The sequence below is a fragment of the Ranitomeya imitator genome, chromosome 7 (genome assembly GCF_032444005.1).
Source record: "Ranitomeya imitator isolate aRanImi1 chromosome 7, aRanImi1.pri, whole genome shotgun sequence".
NCBI classification, from domain to species: domain Eukaryota; kingdom Metazoa; phylum Chordata; class Amphibia; order Anura; family Dendrobatidae; genus Ranitomeya; species Ranitomeya imitator.
Window position 1 is genome coordinate 31,446,225 of NC_091288.1, and position 16,411 is coordinate 31,462,635.

A 16,411-nucleotide genomic window follows, 5' to 3' on the forward strand; every position below is an offset into this window, starting at 1 on the left:
AAATGAGTCGTATTGTGCAAAAAGTATTACGGTACATAAAAACTCGACCGTAAGCGTCGGCCGCAGAAACGTCTTCATCTGACCGTCCGTCTCGTGAGCGGGGGTCATTTTTGCAGCACGGGCTCGGCTTTCTGTAATCACCCATATTCAGATTAATGGGACAGTTGCAGAAAATTCTGCATCGTTTTTGTTGCTCGTAGACCCCGGTAATTACACGCAGCCCTAAGACGCGCAGTCGCCCTGCAGTCACCTGCTGCAGCCGCAGCACCTCGCCCCTATTTCCTGTATTTTGTCCGTTCTACAGTCGAGCAAAACACGAAGGGCCCCACTCAGGGGGGCTCCCAACATCAAAATCCCCCCCGCAAAGTCTTGCAGAAAGTATCAAAGTGGTGTTACCCTCTTGTCATTGTCAGATTAATGCTCTTTGTGACTTTGTATCAGACTAAAGTGAAGATTTAAGACTCAGCTGATCCCCAATTACAATGAGAACAAAGCCCGGGCCCCCGCCGCTCCTCCTTTTCCTGTATAAAAGCCCAGGGCTGCGCTGTATGGGAGCAGAAAACAAAGTGTAAGAGAAGTAGCAGGGTGCAGAGAGCATGGCGAAAGAGGGGGCTGTGCAGGTCACCGAATTAAAGGGCGGTCACCTTCCCGCAGGTGAGTGGGGGGCACGGGCTTTGCAAATGGGGCTGGTTTCAGGTTTTGTAGTGTCAGAGCTGGATTTGTATCACTCTGGCAAAGGTTCAGTTTGTTGTTACTAGTCAGATATTTAGAATTGAGAGTCCTCAGTGGTTGATACCTTTTAATGGCTAACTGAAAAGATGGTAACAAATTGCAGCTTTCGAGACTACTCAGGTCTCTTCATCAGGCAAAGACTAGTAGTCATGTATCCAACTACTGCGGCCGAGGCAAAGTAATGTCTGTGCCACCCTGGCACTCTGCACCAGGGCACATGTCTGTCCATGCTGCTTGGTGGAACTGAAAACAACAAGATTATTATATAATGTGTGTGTGTGTGGGGAAGGGGGTTGTTTTTTTTGCAAACTTAATGACCACACACGCTGATGTGCGTAAGGGAGGTGCCAGCTGCTGCCATTGGGGGAGGGGATACATTCAAATTTTTTTTTTTTGTCTCCTTTTGTAAGAAGTTTGTATTAGTTACTCCAACTCTCGAACCTTGTAGTAATACATGTACCAACTTGCATGTTTATCTGAGCTGCTAAATCTGCATTTCAGGGGGAAGGAGGCTGCAGCAATATTGCATAACATGAACGCAGCTCTCTTCCTTGCTTCAGTTCACAAACTAATTGGTTGTCCCACAAAATCTACAGCTAGTGACCTTACTCATATTACATATTCAGGTGACATTTGAGACATTTTTTTTTTTTTTTTAATACAACACATTTGGAGATGTTTGACTTCCGATGGTTGCCTGTCACATACTTGCCATGCAACTCGCCAACTTTCTTTTTTTTTTTTTTTTTTAAATCTCTTGTTTCAATTTCAGTATAGGTATATGGGATGTAACATTGGTTTGCACTGCAGCATTGGACTTCTGGGTTCAAATCCTGCCAAGGACAACATCTGCAAGGAGTTTGTATGTTCTCCCTGTGCTTGGATTTTCTCACACTCCAAATACATTCTGATAGGGGATTTAGATTGTGAGCCCCAATGAGGACAGCGATGATGTCTGTAAAGTGCTGTGGAATAAGATGGTGCTCTATAAGCAAAGCATAACAAATAAACTTTCTCTACGAGGACGTCTTGGGGCATTCTACCTCTTCTTGCACTTGCTCCACAAATGATGTGTGCAATAAAGTGTTTACTTTGTGCACTTTTCTTTTACTACATTATTTAATCCTTCTATATTTCAAAAAAACTATTTCGGTGATTACTTTGTATCTTGGTTCATAGTGCACCCACACACAAATGATACACCATTTGAGAGGTAAACTTGCCCCTTCAGCAAGAAAATAGCCAAACAAACCACACATCCACAATGTGATCAAAAAATACAATTTAAACATTAATTTTCATAAACCTGCAGTAAGGAAAAATGACCTGCAGGTGGCACCACACTACCCCATGCATACTACCACAAAGCTGAAACAAATCCTAACACTTGCCTTGGGGGCTTTCCAGCTTGCCTAAATCCTTGCCCAGCTGATTACAGGCATGTGCATATAAAATATTTGCTACATATGTGTAAGTAGAATAAAAGTAAAACTTTACCTGTTTACGACTTCAGCTTTAAAAATGGAGATATAAAAGAAAGCAGCCTAAAAGGGACCAGACAGGTTCTGAACCATCAGATTTTCTGTATAATTGGACAGTCATTGAAAGTCTATCTTCCTTCTAAGGCTGCAGCTTATTGGTGATCTGGAGTCACCTCTGGTTCCAAGTAAAAAACTGCAGCGTTGACATAAGGCCGGTTTCACATTTGCGTTTCCGTGATCTGCGGCGGACTTCCACTGTGAAGCCCCGCCCTCGGCCGCACCTCTGCCGCTAGCTCCGCCTACATCTGCATGCGGCCTGCGTACCTATATTTAACATTAGATATAAAGAAACACAGCAGCACATGTATATGAATCTAGGCCATGTGAAAACACAAATATTCGATATGAATCATACTACTCAAAAATATTTTTTCATAAAACTTACAGTTATAGATAAAATGAAGATTCTTAGCGCATAAATTGGCCAATTCATGTGTGCCCATCAACCGTGGCAAGGTGATCTCCCTCTGATGGGTCCTACTCTACTGTACATGCCACTCTTGGGCCACCAGCCTACAACTTAGGACAAACATGTCACTCTGGGCTAAACCTACAATTTATGGGCAAGTAGAGATGATTACCGCCACCTGCAAGGTCAATGGGAGGAGTGCAAGATCAGGATGGATGCAGCCACATCCATACACTAAACAAAGAAAAAAAAACCAACCAGCACTCCCAATGTGAACACATGCAAGCTGCAAGCTGTATCATATAGATATAAAGAAACACAGCAGCACATGTATATGAATCTAGGCCATGTGAAAACACAGACAAATATTCGATATGAATCATACTACTCAAAAATATTTTTTCATAAAACTTACAGTTATAGATAAAATGAAGATTCTTAGCGCATAAATTGGCCAATTCATGTGTGCCCATCAACCGCGGCAAGGTGATCTCCCTCTGATGGGTCCTACTCTACTGCAGCTTGCATGTGTAGTTTTATGAAAAAAAAATTTTTGAAATTTTTTTTTATGAAAAAATATTTTTGAGTAGTATGATTCATATCGAATATTTGTCTGTGTTTTCACATGGCCTAGATTCATATACATGTGCTGCTGTGTTTCTTTATATCTATATGATACAGCTTGCAGCTTGCATGTGTTCACATTGGGAGTGCTGGTTGGTTTTTTTTTTTTTTTTTCTTTCTTTTTCTATATTTAACATTAGGTACGCAGGTCGTGCAGCTGTATGCGGATGGTGCCGCATGCGTCGTTTTGACACACTTTCACACTAGCGTTTTCTGCAATCCGTCACAATGCGTCGTTTTGCAGAAAAAACGCATCCTGCAAAAGTGCTTGCAGGATGCGTTTTTTCCCCATAGACTTGTATTGACGACGGATTGCCACACGTCGCATCCGTCGAGCGACGGATGCGTCGTGCTTTTGCTGACCGTCGGGAGCAAAAAATGCTACATATAACGTTTTTTGCTCCTGACGGACCGCTTTTTCCGACCGCGCATGCGCGGTCGGAACTCCGCCCCCACCTCCCCGCACCTTACAATGGGGCAGCGGATGCGCCGGAGAAATGCATCCGCTGCCTCCGTTGTGTAGTACGTTAAATGCTAGCGTCGGAATCTCTCCCCGACGCATTGCGACGGGGAGATTCCGACGCTAGTGTGAAAGTAGCGTAACAGCGGTGACGTCACCACTGTGCTCTGCTTTACGGCCGGCGCTGACACATTAGCAGCGCTCCTGCCGAAAGCAGTTTTAACCCTGTGGACGCCGGGGGACGTGACAGACATCAGAATGTGAGTATGTACCTGATCATTCCACAGCGACCTCCCAGCAGGGGCCTGATCGTTGGTCGCTGTCACACATAAAGAGATCGTTAGCGGGATCGTGCTACGTCACCAAAAGCGTGATGTTGCAATGATCTCGTTAACGATATTGCTATGTGTGACTCCAGCTTTACAGTGGCACTGCTGTACAGGGAGCTGCTCCGTTCACATACATAGGGCTGTGTTGCACTTCCCTACACTGCAGATAGATGGCAGTGCTGCTGTGGAGGGGAAAAAAATGCTGCTGCCCCTGTTCAGAAAAGAAAAAAAACAAGCAGCACTCCAAGAATCAAAGTGAAGAACCATGACTTTACTAATATATTAAGGCTATGTGCACACGTTGCAGATTAGCCTAAGCAATTTTTGTGCGGATTCTGCATCTCTTGACAGAAAACGCAGGTGCAGATTTAATGCGTTGGGTGGTTTGTTTTTGTTTGTTTTTTTTTCATTGATTTACATTGTACTGTAAAAAAAAAACGCTGCAGATCCGCAGGAAATCCGCAACGTGTGCACATACCCATATATTTTTTTTTAAACATTTACCAAGTTGTCACACTTGTCTTAGGCCTGTTTCACACGTTAGTGGCTCCGGTACGTGTGGTGACAGTTTCCTCATGTAGACACATTAACCCCTCTGTGACCTTAGACGTACTATCCCGTCGAGGTGCCCTGGGCTTATCTGACCCTGGACGGGATAGTACGTCATAGCCGATCGGCCGCGCTCACGGGGGGAGCGCGGCCGATCGCGGCCGGGTGTCAGCTGCTTATCGCAGCTGACATCCGGCACTATGTGCCAGGAGCGGTCACGGACCGCCCCCGGCACATTAACCCCTGGCACACCGCGATCAAAGATGATCGCGATGTGCCGGCGGTGCAGGGAAGCACCGCGCAGGGAGGGGGCTCCCTGCGGGCTTCCCTGAGACCCCCGGAGCAACGCGATGTGATCGCGTTGCTGCGAGGTTCTCACCTCCCTCCCTGCTCCCTCCAGCCCCGGATCCAAGATGGCCGCGGATCCGGGTCCTGCAGGGAGGGAGGTGGCTTCACAGAGCCTGCTCAGAGCAGGCACTGTGAAGCCTGCAGCGCTGCATGTCAGATCAGTGATCTGACAGAGTGCTGTGCAAACTGTCAGATCACTGATCTGTGATGTCCCCCCCTGGGACAAAGTAAAAAAGTAAAAAAAAATTTTTCCAAATGTGTAAAAAAAAAATAAAAAAAAATATTCCAAAATAATGAAAAAAAAAAAAAAATATTATTCCCATAAATACATTTCTTCATCTAAATAAAAAAAAAACCAATAAAAGTACACATATTTAGTATCGCCGCGTCCGTAACGACCCGACCTATAAAACTGTCCTACTAGTTAACCCCTTCAGTAAACACCGTAAGAAAAAAAAAAAAAAAACGAGGCAAAAAACAACGCTTTATTATCATACCGCCGAACAAAAAGTGGAATAACACGCGATCAAAAGGACAGATATAAATAACCATGGTACCGCTGAAAGCGTCATATTGTCCCGCAAAAAAAGAGCCACCATACAGCATCATCAGCAAAAAAATAAAAAAGTTATAGTCCTGAGAATAAAGCGATGCAAAAATAATTATTTTTTCTGTAAAATAGTTTTTATCGTATAAAAGCGCCAAACCATAAAAAAATGATATAAATGAGGTATCGCTGTAATCGTACTGACCCGAAGAATAAAACTGATTTATCAATTTTACCAAACGCGGAACGGTATAAACGCCTCCCCCAATAGAAATTCATGAATAGCTGGCTTTTGGTCATTCTTCCTCACAAAAATCGGAATAAAAAACGATCAAAAAATGTCACGTGCCCAAAAATGTTTTCAATAAAAAACGTCAACTCGTCCCGCAAAAAACAAGACCTCACATGACTCTGTGGACCAAAATATGGAAAAATTATAGCTCTCAAAATGTGGTATTGCAAAAAATATTTTTTGCAATAAAAAGGGTCTTTCAGTGTGTGACGGCTGCCAATCATAAAAATCCGCTAAAAAAACTCGCTATAAAAGTAAATCAAACCCCCCTTCATCACCCCCTTAGTTAGGGGAAAAATAAAAAAAAATGTATTTATTTCCATTTTCCCGTTAGGGTTGGGGTTAGGGCTAGGGTTAGGGTTGGGGCTACAGTTAGGGTTAGGGTTTAGATTACATTTACAGTTGGGAATAGGGTTGGGATTAGGGTTAGGGGTGTGTCAGGGTTAGAGGTGTGGTTAGGGTTACCGTTGGAATTAGGGTTAGGGGTGTGTTTAGATTAGGGTTTCAGTTATAATTGGGGGGTTTCCACTGTTTCGGCACATCAGGGGCTCTCCAAACACGACATGGCGTCCGATCTCAATTCCAGCCAATTCTGCGTTGAAAAAGTAAAACAGTGCTCCTTCCCTTCCGAGCTCTCCTGTGTGCCCAAACAGGGGTTTACCCCAACATATGGGGTATCAGCGTACTCAGGACAAATTGGACAACAACTTTTGTGGACCAATTTTTTCCTGTTACCCTTGGGAAAATACAAAACTGGGGGCTAAAAAATAATTTTTGTGGGAAAACAAAAAGATTTTTTATTTTCACGGCTCTGCGTTATAAACTGTAGTGAAACACTTGGGGGTTCAAAGTTCTGACAACACATCTAGATAAGTTCATTGAGGGGTCTAGTTTCCAATATGGGGTCACTTGTGGGGGGTTTCTACTGTTTAGGTACATTAGGGGCTCTGCAAACGCAATGTGACGCCTGCAGACCATTCCATCTAAGTCTGCATTCCAAATGGCGCTCCTTCCCTTCCGAACCCTCCCATGCGCCCAAACGGTGGTTCCCCCCCACATATGGGGTATCAGCGTACTCAGGACAAATTGGACAACAACTTTTGAGGTCCAATTTCTTCTCTTACCCTTGGAAAAATAAAAAATTGGGGGCAAAAATATAATTTTTGTGAAAAAATATGATTTTTTATTTTTACGGTTCTGCATTATAAACTTCTGTGAAGCACTTGGTGGGTCAAAGTGCTCACCACACATCCAGATAAGTTCCTTAGGGGGTCTACTTTCCAAAATGGTGTCACTTGTGGGGGGTTTCAATGTTTAGGCACATCAGTGGCTCTCCAAACGCAACATGGCGTCCCATCTCAATTCCTGTCAATTTTGCATTGAAAAGTCAAATAGCGCTCCTTCCCTTCCGAGCTCTCCCATGCGCCCAAACAGTGGTTTACTGCCACATATGGGGTATCAGCGTACTCAGGACAAATTGGACAACAACTTTTTGGGTCCAATTTCTCCTGTTACCCTTGGTAAAATAAAACAAATTGGAGCTGAAGTAAATTTTTTGTGTAAAAAAGTTAAATGTTCATTTTTATTTAAACATTCCAAAAATTCCTATTAAACACCTGAAGGGTTAATAAACTTCTTGAATGTGGTTTTGAGCACCTTGAGGGGTGCAGTTTTTAGAATGGTGTCACACTTGGGCATTTTCTATCATATAGACCCCTCAAAATGACTTCAATTGAGACGTGGTCCCTAAAAAAAAAAATGGTGTTGTAAAAATGAGAAATTGCTGGTCAACTTTTAACCCTTATAACTCCCTAACAAAAAAAAAAATTGGTTCCAAAATTATGCTGATGTAAAGGAGACATGTGGGAAATGTTACTTATTAAGTATTTTGTGTGACATATCTCTGTGATTTAATTGCATAAAAATTCAAAGTTTGAAAATTGCGAAATTTTCAAAACTTTCGCCAAATTTCCGTTTTTTTCACAAATAAACGCAGGTACTATCAAAGAAATTTTACCACTATCATGAAGTACAATATGTCACGAGAAAACAATGTCAGAATAACCAGGATCCGTTGAAGCGTTTCGGAGTTATAACCTCATAAAGGGACAGTGGTCAGAATTGTAAAAATTGGCCTGGTCATTGACGTGCAAACCACCCTTGGGGGTAAAGGGGTTAAAATCAATGTGTCCCTGCACATGTCAGCGTGTTTTCACAGACCGTGTGTCCGTTTGCACCCCAGTCACTCGGATAGCACCCGAGCATGGGTGATAAGGTGTTATCAGAGCACGTTTGCTCGTCACTATTATTAATATCTCAGTAAGTGGGGGGGGGGGGCCACCAGGAAATTCACCAGTTCCCCCGGAGGGCCAGTCCAAGCCTGCTCATCTAGACAAGTTATCACCTTTCCACCTATTGCTGGGTGTCTGATTGTTGCAACTCCGCTAAGAGGGTATGTGCACACATTGCAGACTTCCTGCGGATCCGCAGCGTTTTTTACCGTACAGAAACGCTGCAGATCAGCAAGTGATTTACAGTATAATGTAAATTGAGGGGGGGGGGGGGGCGGGACAGAAAGCTGTGCTAATGGTGCGGAAATGCTGCGGATTTTTTGTACCTATTCCATTATAGAAATCCGCAGGGGTAAAAAACGCAAAATCCGCACGTGTTTCTGCCAAGAGATGCAGAATCCACACAAACACCTTCTTAGAATTAGTGGCATCGACACATGGCCATCTGTTTATCAGACGAGCCATCTTGAAGCCCAAGCTCCATTTATCATTCATTATTTATTTATTTTTTTTCTCACTGATCGACATGTCTAAGGCTTACATAGATTAGCCACATTTAACAGGGAAATGTGGCTAATCTATATGTAAACCTAAGACAGTTATAACTGCCAGTCTGTGCCAGAACCACAATAATCTGCCATAAATTCCAGAGCAAATACACACTGGATTTTCCAAAACATATTTACTCCATGTGAACATAACCTTAGTGTATGCACGAGAGGAACAAACGAGCCATGCTGCCTAGATAAAGCGGTTTCCATATACATTTTTTTTTTTTTGTTTGCTGTTTCTTTCTTAGCTTTTGGTTCTTTACATTGGGTTTTTCTCTTTCCAGTTAAAGCTGGAGGAATGCGAGTCTCCAAAAAACAAGGAAATGAAGAAAATGTTACACCAGAAAAAAATGCAAAGAAAACTGCACCTGAAAAACCAAGGTATGGAGTTATGCAGCGGTACTGTGCATGAAGGCGTGTACAGCATAAGTGTGTGTGTGTGTATATATCTTATTTAGCGCTAAATGGGCTCCGGCACTTTTTGCTCGAAAAGAAGCTATTTTTAAAAATTCTGCAAAAAAAAAATAAAAAATCTGTGTTCCATTTTTAAAAATTGTTAAGCAGTGCACCAAGTACCACAAGATAAAAAAAAAAAAAACACAAACACATCACGTCTTAGGTCTGAAGACTAAGACCTCGTTGAGGGTTCAAGTTTTTCCGTACGAGTTCTATGTGCATCTTTCTTGGATCACTCCTTACTTATGTTAATGATTTCATTACTATGTCTATGACTTTTTTCGCATATCAAGTGGTCCACTCAGTCTCTAGGACAGGGGTCCCCAACCTGTAGCTCGGGAGCCCCATGTGACTCGCAGTCCCATGAATTGTGGCTCGCGGCTGTCTGCCAGCTTGGTGCATTAACTCCAGATTTAGTAAACTTGTATAAAGGGCACATCTGAAAATGGTGAACTTTGTGAGTAGCCCAGCAGAGAAGAGCAGATCTGGGTACACATCTACTGGTCTTGGGAGAATAGAGATAATTTAAGTATGCTACGCTGGAGACAGGATGATGCTACCCGTCAAAGGAGGTACTTGAAGCTGGATGTGACTGTTGGGACTGTGTGATGGGAGAATGCTAAATGGGGTTTGGTGGGAATCCCTGAATATTGGTATACTGCTTCAGGGTGATTTGTGTGGAAAAGCTTTGGTTATCATTATAACCATAACGGTGGCTTTGGTTGTCATTACTGTGAGGTGGGACAGGAGCTGAATGTGGCTCTTAACGTCAGAAAAGTTGGGGACCACTGCTCTAGGACATGACTGATCTTGGATCTGAGTGTTGGGTCAAAATCAGGAATGCAAGTCTGAGTCGGTGTGTGTGTGTGGGAATAGACAGCACTTGGATGCCATTTAGATGCAGTCCAATTCTCGGACTATTGGAATAAGTGGAGATTTATTTATTGGTCCAATATTCTCGTATGTGAATGAGGCTTAAATTAACATTTCGTCCAGAGTTAGATCTTGACTTTGGTTCCAGTTGTCTTGGGTACGTGATTTTTATAGGGTCTCCATTCCAGTAATGTCAAGTTTATATGGGCATATTTCAGTCTGTATATGGACTGCAACATCCGGACTATTGGCCTCTTGACCCAAACTTGCAAGTTTAGGTTAGGAGACCCCCCCTGGATAGTTTAGTCATTGCAGTCCATATATAGACCATGAAATACGGCCATTCTGAACCATAGGAGGTCAGCACACCATTGAATGAAACCAAGATCAAATCCATGTGCCAAGGTACAGACCGAAGTGAAAAAAACAAAACTAAAAGCCATTCCATACAAATGACAACATAGCTTCCCATGAAGCTTGGAGAAATGCCTTGCGTTTGGACCGCGTTCCCCCGCCCATGTCTTTATTGTAGAAACTCTGCACCATTGTGCAACATGGGACGGTACCGTATGGAAATTCACAAGTGCCGCTTATGATAACTTGTCATGTGCACTACTGATCTATGTGGCATCGTCCCGGACCTCTTGTCACATCTTGGGTGAAGGCACCAGAAGGTGAAGGTCCTCAGTAGGGTGCAAACTACTATTCCATATTATAATAATCTTTACATAAAAGCTGAGTAGAAGTAATTTTCTTGCTCGCCTTGGAAGGCATCGTGTCTGCGGAGCCACTGACCGTTCTGAGAATGTCACAAAAGTTCTTGTGTTATATTGGCCAAATGCAGGAGAAGTTCTGCACGTTCCGTCCTTTTCCGCGTGGGTTCGTGTCATGACTGCACGGTGAGATGTCACACCTCACTGATCCTCATTAGATGGAGGAAAGTTGCTCTAAGTCTTACACCATGTCTTCTCTCCTTCCTCTGACAGCTCTGTGGTGAACCTGCCGAAAGTACAAACCATGAATCTTCTTCCTGGCGCTCTAGAGAAGGTCGGTGTCTGCTTACACTTTCTATAAGTCTTTGTCTGTTTCACAATGAATCTGCCTCATCCAATACCACAAATGTGATTGGACGGGGGGGATAACTTGGCCTATTTTCCAGAAACTGCTCCACATCTCGCCTCTCCTTCCTTGTTTTGTCACCTACTGCTGCAATACCAGATATCTCCTGTCTACAGGAGTGGTGTTTGTGGAAGCGAGAGATTGGGTCCTAATTTGAGTACCAAGGGGGTGTTGGCAGAGATGCTTGTCTGGGGGTTGTCATCTTGCACCCCCAGGGTTGTGGGGAGGGAGGAAAAAAGTGCCCTTATAGAATATTAGAATAGGTAATGAGAGGCAGCCCTGCTCGTCTCCATGATCTCACTGCTGGCATCTATTGTGTAGATTAAGGGTATGTGCACACGTCAGGATTTTCTAGCAGAAATTTCCTGACAAAAAAACGGACATTTCTGCCAGAAATCCGCATGCGTTTTTTCGTTGTTTTTTTTCCCAAATGCATAGAATAGCGGGAAAAACACAAAATCTGCAAAATTAATGAACATAGTGTTTTTTTTTTTTTTTTTTTGCGGGAAAAAAAACGCATGTGCACAAAAATTGCAGAATGCATTCTAATTGATAGGATGCATATGTCTGCAGTTTATAATGTGTTTTTATCGCGGAAAAAACCTGAACGTATGCACATACCCTTAAGCAGAGCTACAGTATGTGCTATTACGAATGCCTCTTGCAGCTTTGTTTGTAGTGACACACAGCTCTGCTCCACACAGTAACTGCCAGTGGTCAGATTGGAGGAGAGAATTGCTGTCTATCATTAAATGTCTAGAAGATGAAGGCCTGTTCTCAGGGCCGGCTCCAGGTTTTTGAGGGCCCCGGGCGAAAGAGTCTCAGTGGGCCCCCCCTTTAACACATACCACGATTCATGATCGCATATAAACACAGCCATGTAGTATATAACACAGCCCACGTAGTATATAGCTGCCCATGTAGTATATAGCAGCGCCACTCACTCAGGCACTGGTAGGAGCTCCTCCGGAATCTGCCTCATAAGTTCAGCAGCACTGCAGTCAGCCAGGGGCGGAGATCAGAGCAGGAGAACGTGCTCTCTCCACCCACAAACAATGTCACACTGGCTGCCTTCTCTTAACCCCTATGTGCCTGCCTGGCTGCACTGAGTGAGAAGATGCTTGTGTCAGAGCTGGCACATGGGGGTTAAGAGAGAAGGCAGCCAGCAGTGACTTTGTGGGTGGAGAGAGCATGTTCTCCTGCTCTGCTCTCCTAGCTGTATCTGACAGCGTGAGTGGGCCCCCCTCTCTCTAGGGCCCCGGCATTTGCCAAGGTGCGCCGGCCCTGCCTGTTCTGTCACTCTAAGGGCATGTTTTTTTCATGGCATGTGTGTAATAAAAATATTTATTATTCAGACGTGTTGAGGCATGGAATTCCAGAGGATGGGGGATATTCGGGAGAAATCTTGGAGGCGGTTGTGTGAGGAACGAATAAGTTTGGAGGAGAGTAGGAGGTCTTGGGAGGATCGGCGATTACGTGAGGGAAGATATTGGGAGATTAGTTCAGAGATATAGGGAGGGGACAGGTTGTGGATGGCTTTGTAGATCAGTGTTAGTAGTTTGAACTGGATTCGTTGGGGAATTGGAAGCCAGTGGAGGGATTTGCAGAGGGGTGAATCAGGGGAGTAGCGAGGAGAGAGGTGGATTAGCCGGGCAGCAGAGTTGAGGACAGACGGGAGTGGTACAAGAGAGTTAGCGGGGAGGCCACAGAGGAGGGTGTTGCAGTAATCGAGGCGGGAGATGAGGGCATGCACAAGAGTTTTAGTAGATTGTGGGCTGAGGAAGGAACGGATTCTAGCAATATTTTTGAGTTGGAGGTGGCAAGAGCTTGGACCTGAGGTTTGAAGGACAGGGCAGAGTCGGGAGTTACCCCGAGGCAGCGGATTTCAGGTGCGGGTGAGAGCGTGATGCCACTTACCATAATAGATAGATCAGGTAGGGGGGATACGTGAGGTGAGGGAAAGATGATGAATCTGGTTTTGTCTACATTGAGTTTAAGGAAGCGGGAGCTGAAGGAGGATACGGCTGACAGACACTTTGGGATTCTGGACAGCAGAGAGGTGACATCTGGGCCAGAGAGGCTGATCTGAGTGTTGTCCGCATACAGGTGGTCATGTTGCATTTGCAGAGCCCCTGATGTGCCTAAACAGTAGAAACCTCCCACAAGTGTCCCCATTTTGGAACCTAGACCCCCCCCCCTTTCCAAGGAACTTATCTAGATACATGGTGAGCACTTTGAACCCCTAAGTGCTTCACAGAAGTTTACAACGCAGAGCCATAAAAATAAAAAATATTTTTCTTTCCTCAAAAATGATGTATTGGCAAGCAATTTTTTTATTTTCGCAAGGGTAACAGGAGAAATTGGACCCCAATAGTTGTTGTCCAGTTTGTCCTGAGTATGCTGGTACCCCATATGTGGGGGTAAACCACTGTTTGGGTGCACGTCAAAATCATTCTCTCCTTCCAGCGCCTTTCCCACTACTTGCGACGCTGCGGTCCCAAGAATGCATTGTGGCAATGACTGCTGATGACATAGCTGTCTCGTGAGACCGCTACATCACATGTTATTGCCTCAAGGATTTACTGGGAACAGAGCGTCGCGAGGAGCATCAGTAAAGGCCTCGGCTGGATCCAGGGGCTGACGGAAGGTGAGTATATAACAATTTTTTTTTTTAATTGTTTTTTTTTTTTAACAGGGATTTGGTGCCCACATTCTTGTATACTGCGAGGGCTGTGCTCTGCATTCTAGAATACCCAATGCATTAGGATCGGGCCACGTATATATGTACGTCTCCGTTCCCAGTAATGCCTTACGGCAATAACACGTGATGACGTAGTGGTCTCATGAGTCTACTACATCAGCGGTCATTGCCACAATGCATTCTTGAGACTAGAGGGTCGCAAGGAGCGAGAAAGGCGCCGGAAGGGGAGAATGATTTCTCCTCCCTCCCCCACCCCCTGCATGACCCTTCCTGCTTATGATTGGGCAATGTCATGCGGGGGAAAAGGTAATTGCCCCTCTAGTGTTGGCAAAAGTCAGCTCTAAATTTGACAAGTCTCTATCTCCACAATGGAGATGAGAAATTATAATTAAATGTTTTGCTCAGCTCTGCAGTGACTAATCAATGATGTGACCAGTTTAACATACTCAAACTGGTGTCGGGTCATCTTTAACAATAAAGCCTGACTTAAACAATGGGCCATTTTTCTGATGAGTTTATGGAGAGATATCCACTGCCCTACCCGGCCGTGTATGTAGCATAGGCACCTGGTACTGCAATCAGCGCTTTTGCTATGGTGGACAGATTATATTGTCGCTCACAGAAGATTGGATTTGCTCTGATGTCGGCATCTCCTCATTGTGAGATCTGATAGAATGAATAACAGGCAAACTCTGCGCTGACGTCTGTATCCGTGGAGCAGCTGCACTCATCCGGTGCTGGAAAAAACGATAATGGGGACTGAAGTCCCACAGGATAATGGCTAAAAATCCAGTCTCTTCGCTTATCAGCGCATCTTGGTCTCTGAGGCCTGGTCTACGATGTGTTTCTCGCTGACTAGCTGGATCCTTACAGGATCTCTCCTCGCCTCATAATAGGTGCTCTAAGAAATAAAGACTTTATATTGGATGAATTTCTCTGCAAACCGAATGGGGGTGAGCACCACATATCCATGCCTCCCAACTGTCCTGAATTTGGGGGGCTGTCACAGAACAGAAGGTCTGGGGTATGTACTGACTTCACCTGTGTGTACGATGTCAGGACACCAGTGCAGTTTAGTACAGGGGGTGGTGCAGGGAACCGTCAGATCCTGGATTCATTCTGAGTAGAGACTGAGGGACCCCCAGGTCACGCGTTCAACAGCAGAGACCAGCTCAGTCGCAGAGGAGCAGGGATATGGGGGCATCGTAGTGTATGAGGATCACTGTGGGGACCGTAAGGGTATGTGCACGTATCTGTGAGGGCTGCGGATTTTTCCGCAGTGGATTTGAAAAATCCGCAGTGCAAAACCGCTGCAGTTTGTCTTGCGGATTCCACTGCAGGTTTACACCTGCAGTTTTCTATTGGAGCAGGTGTAAAACCGCAGCGGAATCCGCACAAAGAATTGACATGCTGCGGAATGTAAATCGCTGCATTTCTGTGCCTTTTTTTTTTTCCGTAGCATGTGCACTGCGGATTTCATTTCCCATAGGTTTACATTATACTGTAAACACATTGGGAAACAGCTGCGGACCTGCAGCAAAATCCGCAGCGTGTGCACATACCCTAATGGGGTTCACTAGGAGCAATACTTCTATATGGGCGTATATAAAGGAGTGGCCGAAAGTAGGGTAAGCGTAGTTTGAAAATGGGGACACATACTGTATTCGGTGCCACACCAACTTTTTAAAATTGGGTGGGGGTTGCCACCTTAAACTGTAAGGCGCCCATTGTGACTGTTCCCATGTATCTTCCATCTTCCTGCACCCATGCAAGGAATAGACACCGTGCACTGAGGCTGGCATTATGGGGGGGACTGTGTGGCTGGCACGGTCAGGGTGGGGAGAATAGAGTAGGCAGTTGTATTCTAATTAAGTGCCTTCATTCCTGCACGTTCAGCCCCACCCCCGTCCAATCGCCACCTAAAACCATAGCGAAAACCTGATAAAGACAAAGATTTGCACCCCCCTTCCCCCCCATCCATTATTTATCTATTTTTTTTTTTTTTTTTTTTAATCTGTATTGCCTCCATATAGGACTTTACAATGCAGCAATTACAAGTTGGTGAAGGGCGTTTAAAGTGTCCTTTTTTATATTAATCCAGGTTTTTTTTTTGTTTTTTTTTTTGTACCTGCAGCTCAGCCACGAATTTCCTGCAGAAGCGGCACAACTTGCTCACCAGAAGCCCAGACCCACCGTGGAAAAGCTCATCCTTCCCAAAAAACAGCTAATTATCCAGCAGCCACGCAGATGTTAGAGACGACCTTCCTGCGGACGGTCCACTAACAGGGGGGTCCAATCTTTGTATAAATATAATTTTGTACTGGTTATTAAAAAACAAAAGCACTTAAAATAACCTATTGTCTTCTCCAGTCACTCACTTGATGTTCCAAACTAAAGCTCTACTACAGGGGCAGCTGCCACTAATGCTGGGGGGCTGCAGTAAAGTACATGTCCGTCTACAGAATGAACTTGACAGAAAATGGCAAACTGTCAAAAATCATAGGAGTAATGGAGCTATAGAGGCCGGAGCTCTGAATCCAAACTTACTTGGATCCAACTGATTGTTGGATAAATTGTCAAAATATCATT

General features: G+C 44.5%; 1 protein-coding gene across 1 annotated transcript; it reads left to right on the plus strand.

Annotated features, from left to right (window-relative positions):
• The first annotated feature begins 497 nt into the window (after nt 1–497).
• DAPL1 (death associated protein like 1) lies at nt 498–16,175 on the plus strand. The gene is made up of 4 exons (XM_069732996.1): nt 498–654; nt 8,958–9,054; nt 10,989–11,049; nt 15,957–16,175. The coding sequence occupies exons 1-4, from the start codon at nt 597–599 to the stop codon at nt 16,074–16,076; spliced, it is 336 nt and encodes a 111-aa protein (XP_069589097.1). The 5' UTR covers nt 498–596; the 3' UTR covers nt 16,077–16,175.
• Nucleotides 16,176–16,411: the final 236 nt, after the last annotated feature.

Bases quoted from the DNA above. Each gene is read 5' to 3' on its own strand.
- DAPL1 (XM_069732996.1), top strand. From the start codon at position 597: ATGGCGAAAGAGGGGGCTGTGCAGGTCACCGAATTAAAGGGCGGTCAC. The intron at 655-8,957 runs GTGAGTGGGGGG...TTCTCTTTCCAG, and splicing joins GGGCGGTCACCTTCCCGCAG to TTAAAGCTGGAGGAATGCGA. The intron at 11,050-15,956 runs GTCGGTGTCTGC...TTGTACCTGCAG, and splicing joins TTCCTGGCGCTCTAGAGAAG to CTCAGCCACGAATTTCCTGC.